Here is a 15,607-nt window from a genome sequence, read left to right on the forward strand (position 1 = left end):
CCTGGTTAAATGCTGCTATCAGTCAATAAATTGAACAGTGATGGTGCCAATTAAAATTTCCAGCCTTTGATTTGCTCTGTTGAAAGGATTTAGTCCCTTCAGCCCGCAGGAAGTAAACTTTAAAAACTCCTTTGTGTGAATCTCATTTGTCTTCTCTGCCATTCATTTCATTTCATTTCCTCTTCCTTCTGATGACCCATTTATCTAAAATAAATAGTAGCGTTTTTCCTTATCAGCCACCCCCATATCCACCTACCCAATTATTTGAGGAGTGTTGTCACAATTCACATCCATGGATTCAAATGCTGTGCTCTGACCTCATTTAATGAATCAGGAAGGAGGAGGAATTTGATTATGGAGAGGAGCTTTTATTTAGATACACATTGTAGTAATCAGCATTGATAAGAAGGTACATTCAAAAACACTGTGAAATTTAAATGGGCATCTAGTAAGATGTACTTTTTTCTGTTTTTTTTTTTTTTTTAAATTTATTCTGATTGAGCAGAACAAGCAACATAAACAGCAATGTCTGCCTCATATCTAAAGATCTCACAGGAGCTTCCTTGGTGCAATTAATTTTTAGTTCAATGTGACATAATCTGGAGAAGTGTTTTTAACAAAACCTAATATTAGGAGAAATTTCCTTGTGTGCTTTACATTTTTATCCTCCTGAAGCATTTCCAAGGATGCAAAGAGCATGTACAGCACAGGGAAGTGGCAAATGCAACGTGCATGTCTCTCACCTGCCAGGGCAGGGCCAGTGGTGGAAAAAAATGTGGAGAAAAAGTTAAATCTGCTTATTGCCCAGTCCTTTGAAAATGGCAGCGCTGATAGCAGAGGCTCTTGCAGGTTTGCAAAGGCCAGATGCTGGTTGTGAACAAGTTGTGTAGTAAAAGGTGGTACACCTGGGAGGAGAAAGAGCTGGGAGGAGAAAGAGGGCTGGGAAGCTCATCCTGGTTTAAGCAAGGACTGGAAAAGGAGTTCTGGAGAGTGACTGGTGTTGGCTGGGGTGACTGAAGCGCTACAGAGGTGGGCAAGAAGTGAGGAATTGAAACTCAGTTTATTCAGTGCTCATACCCAGCTATTGATAACTTGAGCACTGACATTTCTTTGGAATATTTTTATCCTGAGGGTGGCAGCTTTTATTGAAAGTGAGGGGGCTTCTTGAAGCTCTCACTTCAAATTAGAAGAAAAAAAAATGTTGGGATGACAGTCTTACGAAGACAGAATGGAAAATAACTTTCCCTCTTGTGTGTGTGCGTGTAACTCCAGAATTTCTGTGTAATATTTGGATCAAAATAATCACACAGGCCCAGGTTTCTTTGGGAACAGCAGGCTTCCTTGCTATCGCTAAAAGTGAGATGGTAAAGACTTTTCTCATTGCCTATTTTTGGTCTTCTTTTTAGGGACCTTGCTGCCAGGAACTGCCTTGTAGGGGAGAACCACTTGGTGAAGGTGGCAGACTTTGGCCTGAGCAGGTTAATGACGGGTGACACCTACACGGCCCACGCCGGAGCAAAATTCCCCATCAAGTGGACTGCACCAGAAAGCCTGGCCTACAACAAGTTCTCCATTAAATCCGACGTCTGGGGTAAGAATTTGCATGGACAAATTAATGCAGATGATAGTCTTCTTTTCCAGGGTTGTGAAATGAGGTCGTGGTGGAACGTTTCAGGAGGGAGCAGCAGTTTGAGCCTGGTTTGAGCCACGTTGTTCCGTGAGCTTGTCAGAGTGCAGGAACTAATCTCTGCTTGAGCAGTCTCAGAGGAGAGCACAGAGAGTGCCCACCTGATTTTATGTATTTGAGTTGTTGGCAAATATGAAAAGTAAAGGATACTGTAGTGTTTCTAGAAATGTATGACATGGGGCTGAAGGACACCAGTGCTGCTGCCTTGATGAAGTTCTGCACAGGACTATGAAGTGATACATTATTATGTAGCCAAAAACTTTCTAACTACTTCAAGGAGTAAAGAATCTTGTTCGTTTTATGTTAAAAAAATAATTATGCGTGTATCTGTCTAGTGATAGCTCCAAGCTCGTCTTTCTGCATTTTAAAAGAATAATCTTTGGAATGAGATGAGGAGAAGCAGAGGGAAAATTTGATGACAAATGGTTGTTGAAGAGCCCTGAAGTGCTGGTGATAAGAGTAGGCTTAGCTAAATGGAGCTATATTGTATCAAATCTGACCACAGAAAATCTCATTGTACTTTTATCAGCCTTTCTTTGGGTTTTATATCTCTGCCATAGCTGTTGGTCAAATTCTCAAAAGTGCCCAGTGACATGAGATAGAAGTTTGTGGAATGTGGTCCCAAAGGCACTTGAAAAATGATATCCTGAGCATCTTCTCTGTATAAACCAACAGACAGAAGTGAAGCAGAGATGAAGTTTTCTGCAGTCTGGGGGAAAATGTGCAGAGAAAGGTTTTATGTTGAAGAAACTTTTAGGTAGATGGCTGATGTAAAATGTTTTGTAGATGGAGGAGGAAAAGCCAAAACAGCCTCCCAAGGGGTATGTGGTTGCTGCCCAGGGTGTTCCTGCTGGTTTGGGTTTCCATGTGGTGTCTGCTGCTGAGTATCTGCCACAGTCTTAGGATGTTGCTGTACTGCTGTGGTGGCTGCAGGATCCCTGGTGCCTTTCAATAGCAGAGTACTCAGGGGAGGAAAGATCCCAAGGGAATATGGGGTGTCTTCAGTTAGGGTTAATGTGACCTCGGGAAGCAGAGTTGGGGCAGTGGACTTTGGGATCTCATCTGAGATCAGCTGTCCCCGGAGGCCAGGGCTGCTGCTGGGCACGCCAGGGTTTAGATGTTTTCACCTCGCTGCCTCAAGACAGCAATCAAAAGAAAATTGTGCACAGAAATGTCTAATGTAAATTGCCCTTGGTGGCACTGCCATGTAATGTGATGTGATTTCCTTACTTATGCAGAATTGTAATCGCTTTCTCTTCAGGTTAAGAACAGAATAGGGTGACTGAACTAATTACATGCAGGTTGTTGAACTGGTGTTGGGTTTATTCTGTGTGCCTGACTCCTGGGTTAGCTGCCTGACCCCACTGCTGACCTGCATCCCCACTGACTGCTGCCACTTGAATGCCTGTTCCAAGACCCTTTTTGTGCTCTCCCTTTTCCTATTCAGCTTTCCCTGGGACCAAAATGTCTCACCCTCACCGCATCTCGTTAGTAGCAACTGCTGAAACTTTTCCTCTCGCTGCTGCCTCCCAGATTCCCCTTTCCAGACCACACTGCAGCTAAACAAGGGCACCCCAAAAACACTGAGCTATTAAAATGCGAGTCCTCCAGGGAGAGGTTGCAAATGAGAGGAGCTGCCACACTGAGGGAGCGACTGCAGTGCAGCAGTGAAGCCGTTTCAGCTAATCCACTGTGAAGTCTCTTAATTGTGCCTCTAATAGGACTTGAAGGATCTCAAGGCGTTCAGGTTTGAGACAACTGATACATTGAAAATTAGTCTAATTCTACCCTGTCATATCGCAGGAGACTTGTCTGTGCTGACAGAGAGCCTTGTTACGCTTCTTTTAACATTTAAGCTGCTGCTGAGCATGGGATCTGAGCCACCCAGGGCTGGTCTAAGTGTGCAGCACTGTTTAGTGACTACTCCCGCTAAACATCCTCTCAAATTCAAGATGAAAACAAAGCTTATTGATTTTTTTTTTCCCTCCTTGTTTTTTTTTTTTTTTTTTCCTTCCCTCTTGTTCTCTACTGCAGCCTTTGGTGTTCTGCTGTGGGAAATTGCAACCTACGGTATGTCCCCTTACCCTGGGATTGACCTGTCTCAAGTCTATGAGCTGTTGGAGAAGGACTATCGTATGGAGCGTCCTGAAGGCTGTCCTGAGAAAGTTTACGAGCTCATGAGAGCATGTAAGTGTTTCTTAGCCCTGCAGATGCTGATTTTTAGCTCTGCAAGGGTGCAATAAAAGTGCCGGGGTCTGCCTATGTACCTCAAGGCATGAGAATCCTCTGCCAGCTGCAGGAAAGGTGCAGTGCTGTGTGGAAATGTTTGGTTAAAACTGCTTTCTCTAGAGGATGAACATGCTATAAAACCAGCTGTTCATCTCTACTGGGAGCCCACAGGCCTGGAGAGGGGATTTGTTGTAGATCTCAATGCTTCCGTTGTCTCCTTTTTCCTGACAACTTAAAGAAAAGCTTGTGCTCCAAGGATGAAGCAGGAGCTTCATTTGGCTTCTTGCAGGACTGGCTGTGACTCTTCTCTGTGGCCTTTTGGTACGTGACTCGGTGCCCTGCACTTCTCCCCAGCAGTGCTTAGCACCTACTGTCACACACTGACACCAAAACCTGATTTAGGGAATGCTGGGTGTCTGCAGCTGTCACTGAGCCAAAGTGGTTGCAGACACTCAGCGCCCTGTAAATCAGATTTTCATGTCAGTATTTTATCTCAGTATATTGGAAGGAGAACTGTGATTTCTGGCTCTTCCTGATGCAGGGTACTGAGTGTCTGCTGCTGGAGGGAAGTTTTGAGTGGTGATGTGCTTTTTTTTCAGGCTGGCAGTGGAGTCCTTCTGATCGACCTTCCTTTGCTGAGATCCATCAGGCCTTTGAAACGATGTTTCAGGAATCCAGCATATCGGATGGTAGGTCTGGGTCCCTGTTGGACCAGCAATTCCAGGGGTGAGGAAAGGGCTGACTGCATCCTTAACTCTGCCTGCTATTCATAGCTTTGCAGTGAAACTCAGTCCTGTGTTACACTACCTGGTGTAAATGATGTAGAAAGCAGTTATTTGTTTACACGTGAGTATTTTTTTCTGGGCAAACGTCTCATTTTAAAGGGCCAAGTGGCTGAACAGCCCCGCGGAACCCCTGCTTTGTGTGGTTTTCTTTTCTTTTGTGCTATTAATTCCAAACAGAGAGCGAGTTTTTTATCTTCAGTTGATTGCAGTGATTGTTTTTCTTCTGTGCGTTGCAGAGGTGGAGAAGGAATTGGGAAAGAAGGGCATGAGGAGTGTAGTGAGCAATTTCCTCCAGGCCCCAGAGTTGCCAACCAAAACGCGAACGTCGAGGAGAGCTGCCGAAAGCAAAGATGCCAACGAGGGCTTGGAGACTGCACATGCTCGAGGCCAGGGGGAATGTGGTAGGTTTTAATTAAAGTCATTATTCCTTCAGGAAATACAGGGGGAAACAAAATGCACATCTAGCTCCAGGCCCTCACGTAGGCAAGGCTGTGCCTAATAACAGGTGCCATCTCTCTGTACCAGCGCGGTGTTTCTGGGTGACAGGCTGCTGAGTTTGCTGTCCTGGGTCCAGAACTCCTTTTATTAGTTTTTGCAAAGGTAGGTTGTTAATTCTGGAGCCAGATACACACAGCAGCTGGGAGTGTGAATCCTTAACTGGCTGAGGGACTGGTGATCTCCCTGCTGTTGCTTAGAGAAACCCTTGGAGTTCTTTTAACTTAATGGCTGTTGCCTGCAGCTCCCTAAAGACCAGAGCCTGAGCACAGAGCTCTCTGATCATATCCTCTTCCCATTCCCTGGCAGGAGCTATCAGTGGGATCTCCCACTGCATCTGAGTGCTGGGTAATCTGCTGTGTTCAAGCCACTTTACACTACCACACTGCATAATTTAAAGCGGGGTGATAGCTCGGGTTTAGCAAGCCCCATAAGGGAGGTTTCTTCACTGTTCCATCCTACCCAGATTTGTGCTTGCAGCACAGAAGAGTATTACTCTTGGCAGGCACCAAATATAATTTCAGCGAGGGACAAAGAGGTATTTACAGACTCCTCCATAAAATTAAACTTCCAATCAGTTTTTTCAGGCACTTACCTTCCATTCCGAGGTAATAAAAGCAGTGGTAAAAGGCTGAATGAGTACAGGAGATTTGTATCTAGCTTTATGTTTGAAAAACAAGAATATAAAATGAAATACAGTGGGGTTTTTCCAGCTCCTGCTGAGGCTGCCTCTTCTGACCATTCATATGACTGACCTCTTTTGTGTAATGTCAGATTTACCCAGTGGTACATGTTTCAGTAACCAGTGCACATGTAGGCAGAAGGGGGGAAAAAGGGGGGATTTAAAATGTTTGAAAAAGAAAGTATCAGTGACTCAGGAAGGAAGGTTATTTACCATATATAGGAAATATAATTGCCTATTATTACAAGCTTTTGAAGTTAAAATAATTTCATTTAAATACTTGCGAGCTTTGATAAATTCAAGTACAGCAGGCATAATATGATTTTAACATTATGCTGGGAATCGTTTCACTCTTTACTGTGGAAGAAATTTTTTCACAATAAAGTTTTACTGCAGTTTCCCTTCCAATTGTCAGTGTTTCCATAGCAAGTCCAGCAGCTGGAAGCTGATCCTCAGTGCTAGCTGCTAGTTTTCTCTAGATTTCTGCACCTCTACTGTGTCTATACTCAGTAAGGCCATGGTCTGGCTCTTCTGGCTGTCCAGGTCCCCCTGAGTCCTGTGGGAATGGTGTAACTGCAATTTTCCTGTGCAAACATGTCGTCCTCTCAAAGTATGCAAATGTGGGGTTTTTTCAAATTCTCTCCCCTCAACCAAAATCCATTCCTCAGCCAAAATCCTACCCGTAGCACGATGATCACCAATTTGTGACTAAGAAGCATCTTTCCTTATGACTCTGCTTCATCTTCCTTCTTGCTGCCTAGTCAAGCTGTAAATGTATATGCTGCCCTGCAGGCATTCCTCCTTTGGATTAGAATGCCATTGGAGTGCCTGGCCTGGGAACGAGCCCCTCTGTCAGTCAAACACAGAGACCTTCAGGACTGTATGAATTTATTATAAACCATTATTCATTTTTAAGTACTGCTTGTAAGTGGAGAGAGGGTCACCCCATCTCTTCCTCTGCAGCAGTGCTGCTGGAGGAGGCTGGCACTGCCCCTTTTCTCTGTTACTGTACAAAGCTGAGCATCTTCACAGTGCTACGACCTGAAGTGTCAGATCTTGATCTCGATTTCTGCTCATGAAACTGTTATTTCCATTCCCCACAAAGGATGACATCAGGAAAATGAACGAGGAGCCTGGGGATGGAGGTGGGTTACAGAGGTACCGTATTAATTCAGAGGGTCAGCCATTCAAAAGACAGCAATAGCACAGGGACTGAAGCAAAGGCCTCTTCCTATTTATCTTCTTCACGGTGTGAAGTTTAGACAGGTCTCCAGATGTGAGGAGGGGGATCTGAACACAAACATGTAGTGTTTGTATGTCGCTCTTCCAGTCAGAAACCCACAGGGAAAGTAGTCTGGCAGCCACCTCAGTAATGAATGGATGGATGCAGGATCATGGACCATGTTCAGTCCAGGATTGAGTGTAGCTGCACTTTATTTCTGCTCTCCAGTTGTATCTGTTCAGAGAACCCACACCTTTTGGAGGTGCTGCACTGGTTTGATCCTGTAAGAAAATGGGTTATCCTGGCTCTTTGAGCAATGCTCAAAAAACTTTCCTTTTCCCTTGCAGACCCCCTGGATCACGAACTTGCCGTTTCTCCCTTGCTCCCACGGAAGGAGAGGGTGGCCCTGGAGAGCAGTTTGAATGAAGATGAGCGGCTCCTTCCAAAAGACAAAAAGCACAACCTCTTCAGTGCCCTGATCAAGAAGAAGAAGAAAACTGCCCCTACCCCTCCGAAACGGAGCAGCTCCTTCAGGGAGATGGACGGACACTCGGAGCGCAGGGCGGGCGGGGAGGAGGAGTGCAGGGATGCTGGAAATGGAGCTTTCATTGCCCCCCCTGCAGACCCAGCTGACCTCTCCAAGTTCCAGAGCCCAAGCAATGGGGCCGGTGTCACCAACGGGATTGTGACTGGGAACTCTGGCTTCTTATCTCCCCACTTACGGAAGAAGTCCAGCACAATGAGCAGCAGCCGAGGGGTGGCTGGTGAGGAGGAGAGCAGCTCCAACTCCAGCAAGCGTTTCTTGAGGTCCTGCTCAGCCTCCTGCGTGCCCCATGGAGCGAAGGACACAGAGTGGAAATCCGTGACTCTGCCTCGGGATTTGCAGTCCACGGGACGCCAGTTTGATTCCTCCACTTTTGGGGGGCACAAAAGTGAGAAGCCAGCACTGCCGAGGAAGAGGGCCAACGAGGCCAAGGCTGACCTTGCTGTCAGGGGAACAGTGACCCCTCCTCCACGGCTGCTTAAGAAGAATGAAGAGACAGCTGATGATGTGTTCAAAGATGCCGAGTCGAGCCCTGGTTCCAGCCCTCCCACCCTGACGCCAAAACTTGGCCGTAGGCAACCTGCTGCCCCTCCTTCGTCCAGCGGGCTCCACAAGGATGATGGAGTCAAATCCAGTGCCTTAGGTACCACTGTGATGATGGACCAAGGTTCTGCTGCCAAACCCAACCCTGCTGGGTTCGTGGGGGCCAGCAAAGCTTCCTCTGAGGAGCCACGCCTGCGGAGGCTCAAGCAGACCTCGGAGCCGGCAGGGAAGGACAAAGGGAAGTTATCGAAGCTGAAACCAGCCCCTCCACTCCCACTGTGTTCATCGTCCATTGCCAAGCCTGGGAAGGTTTCTCACAGTCCCAGCCATGAAGCAGCAGCAGATGTGGTGTCTGGGCCGAAATCCAAACAGTTGACTCAGGTTGGAGAGGCTGCAGGCAGTGATGCTGTCAAGCCAAACCAGTCAGGGGAAGGTGTGAAAAAGCTGGGGATCCCCTCTGTACCAAAGCCACAGTCCTCTACAAAGCTGCTGCTGAGCACAGCAACCCCAGCTGCCTCTTCCTCATCCGTACCCTCTGCCCCAGGCGGGGACCAGACGTCATCCACTGCCTTCATCCCCCTCATATCCACCAGGGTCTCTCTGCGGAAGACCCGGCAGCCCCCGGAGAGGATTGCCAGCGGCACCATCACCAAAGGGGTGGTGTTGGAAAGCACCGAGGCCCTACGGCTCGCCATCAGCAAGAACTCTGAGCAAATGGCCAGCCACAGCGCCGTCCTGGAGGCTGGCAAGAACCTCTACACCTTCTGCGTGAGCTACGTGGACTCCATTCAGCAGATGAGGAACAAATTTGCCTTTCGGGAGGCCATCAATAAGCTGGAGAACAACCTACGGGAGCTTCAGATCTGCCCAGCCACCGCTGGCAGCGGCCCTGCGGCCACCCAGGACTTTAGCAAACTGCTCAGCTCGGTGAAAGAAATCAGCGACATTGTTCAGAGGTAGCAAGAAACCAGGCTGCAAAACAAACAAGTGAATCAATCAATCACAATGGGCCAAAGCCAGCTTTGTGGAGGGAGTAACGTGTGGACTGACAAAGGAGCGGGGCGTTCAGGTTAGGGCTGTGCCAAGGACGCAGACTGTGAATGGACACCCCAGCTCCAAAGGGCATGGCTGCGTTCAGGAGGCACTTCCCACCCTCTGAACTCAGCTTCCCTGTTTTTCCTATACTTGTAATCGTCTTATCTGTGGAGTTCTTGCCTTGTGGACTACAAGTCAAAATGCTGATGTCACACCATGCCTTTGTATTAATATTTTATTGTTCTGGACAGACCATTAAGACTGAAGCCAGACTGGTGGACACTGAGATGCCATCCTCCTCAGGAGGACTCTGTACTGCATTTTTGTCCCCTCCCTCTGCCCCCCTGTATATGAGGATGAGTGTTTGGATAGCAATATACCTGCTGCGTTTCTCGGGAGAGTTTGCCCAGCACGTGGCCCTGGCCCAGTCTGACATTCACCTGACACTAATGCAACAGATTTGGTGCTTGGGAGGGAAGGGGGAGAAATTATTAGTCTAAGGTTTTTTTTTAATGACAGAATGCTACAAGTGATGATTGCCCAAATTCCTCCTCTGATTCTACCTGCTACCCCTCATTTCTGTGTTTTCAGTAGTTTCTCAGTGTTGCTGAGCTCCAGAGAATTGCTTGGGCTCACTCAGAGTGTTGGAGGCGGCACCCGCTGATGTCACAGCCCAGGAGCCTGTCTGTGGATCTCCCTCGGCAGCCGAGCAGGCCTGGAGAAGGTCTGGAGGAGGTTGTGCCGTGGCACTCTGGTGGTGTCTGACACTAACTGGGCTGGGGGATGCAGATCTTGGGCAGCTGGGAGGGTGGCAGTGGGAGGAGATGGCTCAGGGTGAGTTCTGAGACACCGCTGTGCCTCCAGCAGCTCTTCTGGCTGAGCCTGCGCATCACAGTGGGGGAGAGCTGCTGTGTCTCCAGTTGAATTTCCAGCTTTTTGTTTTGTGAAGGGAGATGGAGCCTGGCCCCTGCCCTCCTGCAGAGCCCTGTGCTTTGGGGAGCTCTGTGCCTGCCTTTCTGTGCCACTGGAACCCCTGGGAGGAGCTCCAGTGCCAGTACTCTGGGGTTAAAAGCATTTCTGCCTTCATGCCAGTGTGGTTCCATCCAGCATCTAACAAGGATCTGTGGAGACTGCAGACACTTCTCTGGGGTGCATCTCCCGAGGAAACTGCCTCAACATGCTGACAGCAAGACTCCTGGCCTTCCTTGCCAAGGTCCTGTGACCTTCCCAATTAATGCTGGGAACTAACTGTGACTCGTGACAGTAGTGAAAGAACAAGGTTTAGGGCTATTAACGGTGCAATTTAACTTTTCTTAACAGTTCCAAACATGAGAAAAACACATTTTCCATTTTCTGTTCCCCTGTAACTCGTGACCCCTCTTGTGTATCTTAAACACTAATTGCCTTCAATTGTATTTTATGCTGTTCTCTTTGGAACTGTTTGTTTTGTATATGATTTCTAGTAGTTCACTTGTGTGTGTTCATGCCACTTCTCGCCCTCACAAACAGCCATGACTTAACACGTGACAAATGTTCAAAGGAAAGTACACACTTCTGCCACAGGCTGCCTTTAAAAATGTAAGAAAAAACCCAACCTTTGAATTGTCTCTTTCCTGGAGGTACTGTTTTTACTTTGATAACATATTGTGCCACTATATTATACATTTGTATCTCGTTATTACACACTTTTGTAGACTTGTCTTTTTTACAGTGTGTAAATAGCTCTGTCCTTCATCTCTGTGATACTTAAGGGGGTCATTTCCCCTTTAATTTAGTCCAGTGCAGATTGTTTCTGTACATGACTTTCAATTCTCTCTTTCTCTATTTCCATTTTTTTGATTTGTTTTTTTATTCCAGTCTCTCTTGCGTAGTATATTTAAAAATAAATCAATGTTGAGGAAAACTTGTGTTTGTCTGTTAGTGAGACTTTTCCAACCCAGCTGACTCTCCTTAGACTCTTCATCCAAAGCCAGGGGTTCCCTGTTTGGGTGGTTCACTGTGACCCCTCAGCGCAGTGGGATGGTCAGAGCCAGGCCAGCAGCCCCTTCCCATGTTCCTTTGATTTGGCTCTGAAAAGTCAGGAGAGAAGAGAGATGCACAGAGTAAGACTGTGTCATCACCTCTTTTGAATTTCTGACAAAGACGTTGCTGTTGTCTTGAAGGAGATTTGTATCACAGGTTTTCTTCTGTTAATGGTTTGTATTGTCATTCAGCTGCTGTTGTGTTTTCCTCCTCCTCTGCTATGAAATGACCCATGAGTTTCTCTCCTCATGCAGTTCCCTCCCTCGTTTCTGGTTGCCCGGTCTTATTTTCTGTTTCCCTTCAGCCTTTCTAGTAAACCTTGAGGGAGAGATGTTTCCAGGTACTGAGCAGCCTCTAAAATGAGCCACTGCTTTGATTAATGAAGATGCTAAAGACTAAAAATAAAGGATGAGAAGGAAACACGGGCAGGCGACAGTGTGTGGTGTGCCTGAAGTCCCACAGTTTCCCAATGATGTTTTAGGATTGTAACCCAGTTTCTAATCCCCTCAGTAAGTCCCTGGTGAAGTCTGTGGGTCCTGGCACTGGGATCTGCTCACTCCTGGGCTGGGGGAACAAGGCTCGTAGGAAACCTTGGCTTGCTGTGACAGCATTTACGTTGGGCTGCTGCTGGTGAGGCTGAAGAAGATGAAGGAGAAGCAGGAGGATGCACTGGTGAGTATAAACGCAATTAATGGCCTGCACTTGGCAAGGCACAGGCACGACAGAGGGCTCTGCAGTGAGCGGAGCCGCAGCGCTCTGGGAGTTCTGGGTGGGGTTGTGACCAACGCCTGGCGAAGGTCAGTGTCCAAACGAGTGTGGGGAGTAGCTGTGGGCTGAGGGAAGATGGAGAAGCTTCACCTGCCCCTCATTGCAATCACCGCTGGTGATCTCCATCTCTGCTGGCTTAGGGACCGGTCTGTGGTGTCGTGGGAAGGCAGAGGCCGGTTGACCTGGCTGGGGAAAGCCCCCGGATCTGAGGTGTTGGGAGTGAGAGAGAGGGGATTAAAGGCTAAATTTAGCTGAGTACAGTAGGAGTTGATTTAACAGATCGATGCATTTAACAGTTTGATTGCTCCAATTTTCAAGGCTATTGAGCTTGAAAGTGAGAGTGCTCTGGGGGAAAAATAGCTGTGTTTGTGGTTTTGTTTTGGTTTTCATGTCTTAGAAATTACAATGTTCACTCTTTTAAGTTTTCCTTTAATGTCATCTTGCTTTTTGTTGAGAAGTTGCTTGTCAGGAGATGTAAAATGTGGTCAGTGTTTTATGCTCGCTCTTTTTTCTTACAAACCCGATGTTTTTATGGTCAGGCTGGTGGGCCAGTGGTGTTTTCAGATGTGCCATTGCCTATCCCCCAGGATGGTCAGGGACAGCCCACGGCCTCTCCTTTGGCTGACATTCATCCTTCCACAATTGAAAAGAGAGGAAAATACACTTAATCACAGTGTCACCTCTGAGGAGAGGGTTCCTGTCAGCACCTCTGCATCTAAAAGCAGCCTGGCAGCAGCCTGGGACACGCTCCTTGTCCGAGGGTGAGACCTGGCCTGGGTGGGCTGCTGAGAATGATGCTCCTGGCTCAATTCCTGGTCAGTCCTGGCACCTTGGCAGTGCCAGTGCCCCCAAAGCTGTGGGTGAGGGACAGCCCTCAGTCATTTCAGTGTTGAGGCTGGGCTCAGAACTGTCCTCCCTGGCAGTGCTGCTCAGGTCGATCCAGCTCAGCAGAAAGCTGACCTGCAAACCAGGCTGTGCTGAACGTTTCCCCAGCAATCCCTGTTGAGGGTTCTGTGTTTGTCCTACCATCTATTCTGCTGGTAAAGGTCCCACCTGTGCTCCTGCAGCCTTCATGACCCAGTTATGATACACAGAGCCTCTTCATGAGTCCCTGGGACGCAATTAAACCGGGCTCTTCCTCTGCAGAGGATCCTTTGGGTTTCTGAGATTTGCTGCTCCTGTTTGTGTTCGTAGTGCTGCAGGTCTGCCCAGGGTGGAGGAATGGTGAGGGGCAGCCCGTGCGGGTGGAGCAGGTGAGCAGAGGCCAGGGGAGGGCCAAGGGTTGTGCCTGGGCAGGGAAGGTTAACGGGGTGTTTCATGGAGATTCCCAGCAGTGACGGCAACGTCTGCACTGCTGTCCACTGCCTGTGTGCACAGGAGTCCAGGGCCTGTTTGGTCCAGCTCCTTAGGACTGGGGGTGGGTGGGTTCTGAGCTCTCCACCCCTCAAAGATGTTCGGGGTCTGGGTGTCCCCTCTGGAGCTGCTCTCCTCATCAGGAGGAGAGGAACTGGGAAAGGGTGTAGCTTCCTGTGGGAGAGATCGTGTCCAGCGTGCAGGAGTGGGCTTTCCAGCCCTTCAGGGGTTGTTCTTGGCTTGTTCCCCCCTCCTTCCTCCCAGCCACACTCCCAGGCTCCAGGCAATTTTCCATTCACTTTTACCTCCCCAGCATTACTCGCCAAGGAGCACTGATCAAGAGCCTGGAGTGCCGCCCCTTCCCAGGCACCCCAGGCACCCTGAGGTGTGCTCAGGGGAGTTCAGGGATGCCATGGCTCCTCACCTGCCCCATGTCACAGCCTGGCAGGAGCCCCTTTCCTGACAGAGGGTGAGGAGGCTGATGGCATCTCCCTGGTGGCACCAAGCTCCCCATCGAGGAGCCCTGAGATGTGGGGGCTGAGCCCAGCTCTGTCCCACCTGCCAGGTAAGTGCTCCAATTTTCGGTGAGTTCTACAGAGGTTATTGCACATCAATCAAAGCCTCGTTATGTGTGAGCCTTTATGAGGCTGTTCGGAGCCTTTTCTTCTCCCGGACTTGAGTGCAGGAGCCCAGGCATCCCCGCAGCCACAGCAGGTTTCCTTTCCCTTTCCGCAGCAGTCAGTGCCACTTTCCCCTGCAATGATCCATCACAGCAAGGCCGGGGATGTACCGGCCCTCACGAACCCAGAGTTACTCCAAAACTCTTCCCCCTTCCTTCCTCCCTTCCCTCCCTCCCCCCGGCTCCAGCGCAGGGTGAAATTGATCAGCGCGTGTTTATTGATGGTTTGAACACTCAAAAGAAAGGGGTGGGGGGAAGTCGTTGCCATAGAAACGTCGATGAAGCTCCATCTCCGCTGTGTGATGCGAGCGCGGCGCCTGCGTTCCGATCCAAACGGGGGGTCTCTGGTGGGGATTGAGAGGGGTGGGGATGGGTTTGGGGGTGCCTGGGGTGGGGGTCTGCGTGGGCCCAGCCGCCCTGAGAGCCGTCGGCCGTCGCTGCTGTGCTCCCCAGTGGGAGACGGTCGGGGACTGCAGGGATGCAGGGGAAGGAGATGCCCTTCCTCATCTTCGCAGTCCTGGCGTGAGGGCCAAATCCTGGCACTGTCCCTACAAACCTGGAGTCCCTCCCTGGATGAGCCTGCTCCTGTGCCCCCACTGCTCCCTGGACCTGCTGCCCCTCGCCTGTTTTCCCCTGGGCTCCAGCTCCTCCATTCTGCCTCAGTCGCTGCTCCTGCTGCCAGAACGACTCACGCAGCACTGCATTAAGTGGTCTGTCTGCTTGATGGATATTACAATGCACCTCTTGCAGCCTGATTTAGGGTTTTTTTTAAATCTTTTTACTCCCCCAACCAAGTCCTGCCACGGTCTCTGATTTTTGAGGGTGCAATTTAGCGCTTGCAAATCATCTCCGGGCTCATTTTTGTGCCTGCAATGAAATATCAGCAGTGGCTCAGTGTGTAAGTTGCCGTTAGTGCCTGCAGCAGGTAGTTAGAGCTCTGATTGCTGGTACCTCTGGCAGGCACAGAGAAAACACTGGGATTGGCAGAGCTAAATCTGCCCAAAAGAGGGGAAGGCAGTGGCTGGGCAGTGAGGCTCTTGCTGTGCTGGCTTTTGGGGCTAATGGTTCCCAAAGCTGCACCACTGGAGCACCAGTGAGCACCTCTCAGTGCTCCCAGTAGGTGCCGAAGTTCTTGTTTCAGTCCTTCTGCACCCAAGTCCTGCAGTAGCTGCAGCTGGGATTAGGAGGCGATGAGGCCAGGAAGGCATCGGCCAGGGCCAGGCTGTCAGGCAGGAGCTGGGGTGGTGTGACAAGGACATTGAAGGTCAGGCATCTCTATCTCACCCTGGTGAGCAGTCTGGGGGTCAGGGCATGAGCAGGGTAGTGGGACTGGTGGTGCCAGGACAGGCTTCTGTGTTCACACCAGGGGTTGCTAAGGACAAGGTTTTCTCGAACCCCGCTGCTCTGCCCTGGTTTTGCAGGCAGGAGCTGCCTCGTGTAAGAGGCATCTTGACACTAAGCAGAATTTGCTGCCGGAGGGACTTTTCCTTAATAGGCAGAAGAGCAGGAACTCAGTGGAGAGCTGTGAGGGACCCTCTCCTCCCTGACAGCTGGCCCTGGACT

At 49.3% G+C, this 15,607-nt stretch overlaps 1 protein-coding gene across 2 annotated transcripts in view; it reads left to right on the plus strand.

Annotated features, from left to right (window-relative positions):
* ABL1 (ABL proto-oncogene 1, non-receptor tyrosine kinase) overlaps nt 1-11,119 on the plus strand; it is a 78,379-nt gene extending 67,260 nt beyond the window's left edge. For both annotated transcript variants that reach the window (XM_066200971.1, XM_066200972.1), the window contains exons 7-11: nt 1,407-1,591; nt 3,722-3,874; nt 4,516-4,605; nt 4,938-5,102; nt 7,448-11,119. In XM_066200971.1, coding sequence (XP_066057068.1) covers nt 1,407-1,591; nt 3,722-3,874; nt 4,516-4,605; nt 4,938-5,102; nt 7,448-9,147 — 2,293 coding nt within the window. In that variant the 3' untranslated portion in view covers nt 9,148-11,119. The remainder of the gene's footprint in view (nt 1-1,406; nt 1,592-3,721; nt 3,875-4,515; nt 4,606-4,937; nt 5,103-7,447) is intronic.
* Nucleotides 11,120-15,607: the final 4,488 nt, after the last annotated feature.

Source organism: Chamaea fasciata, unplaced genomic scaffold (genome assembly GCF_029207755.1).
Source record: "Chamaea fasciata isolate MVZ Bird 193981 ecotype frontalis unplaced genomic scaffold, bChaFas1.0.hap1 SCAF_20, whole genome shotgun sequence".
Taxonomy (NCBI): domain Eukaryota; kingdom Metazoa; phylum Chordata; class Aves; order Passeriformes; family Sylviidae; genus Chamaea; species Chamaea fasciata.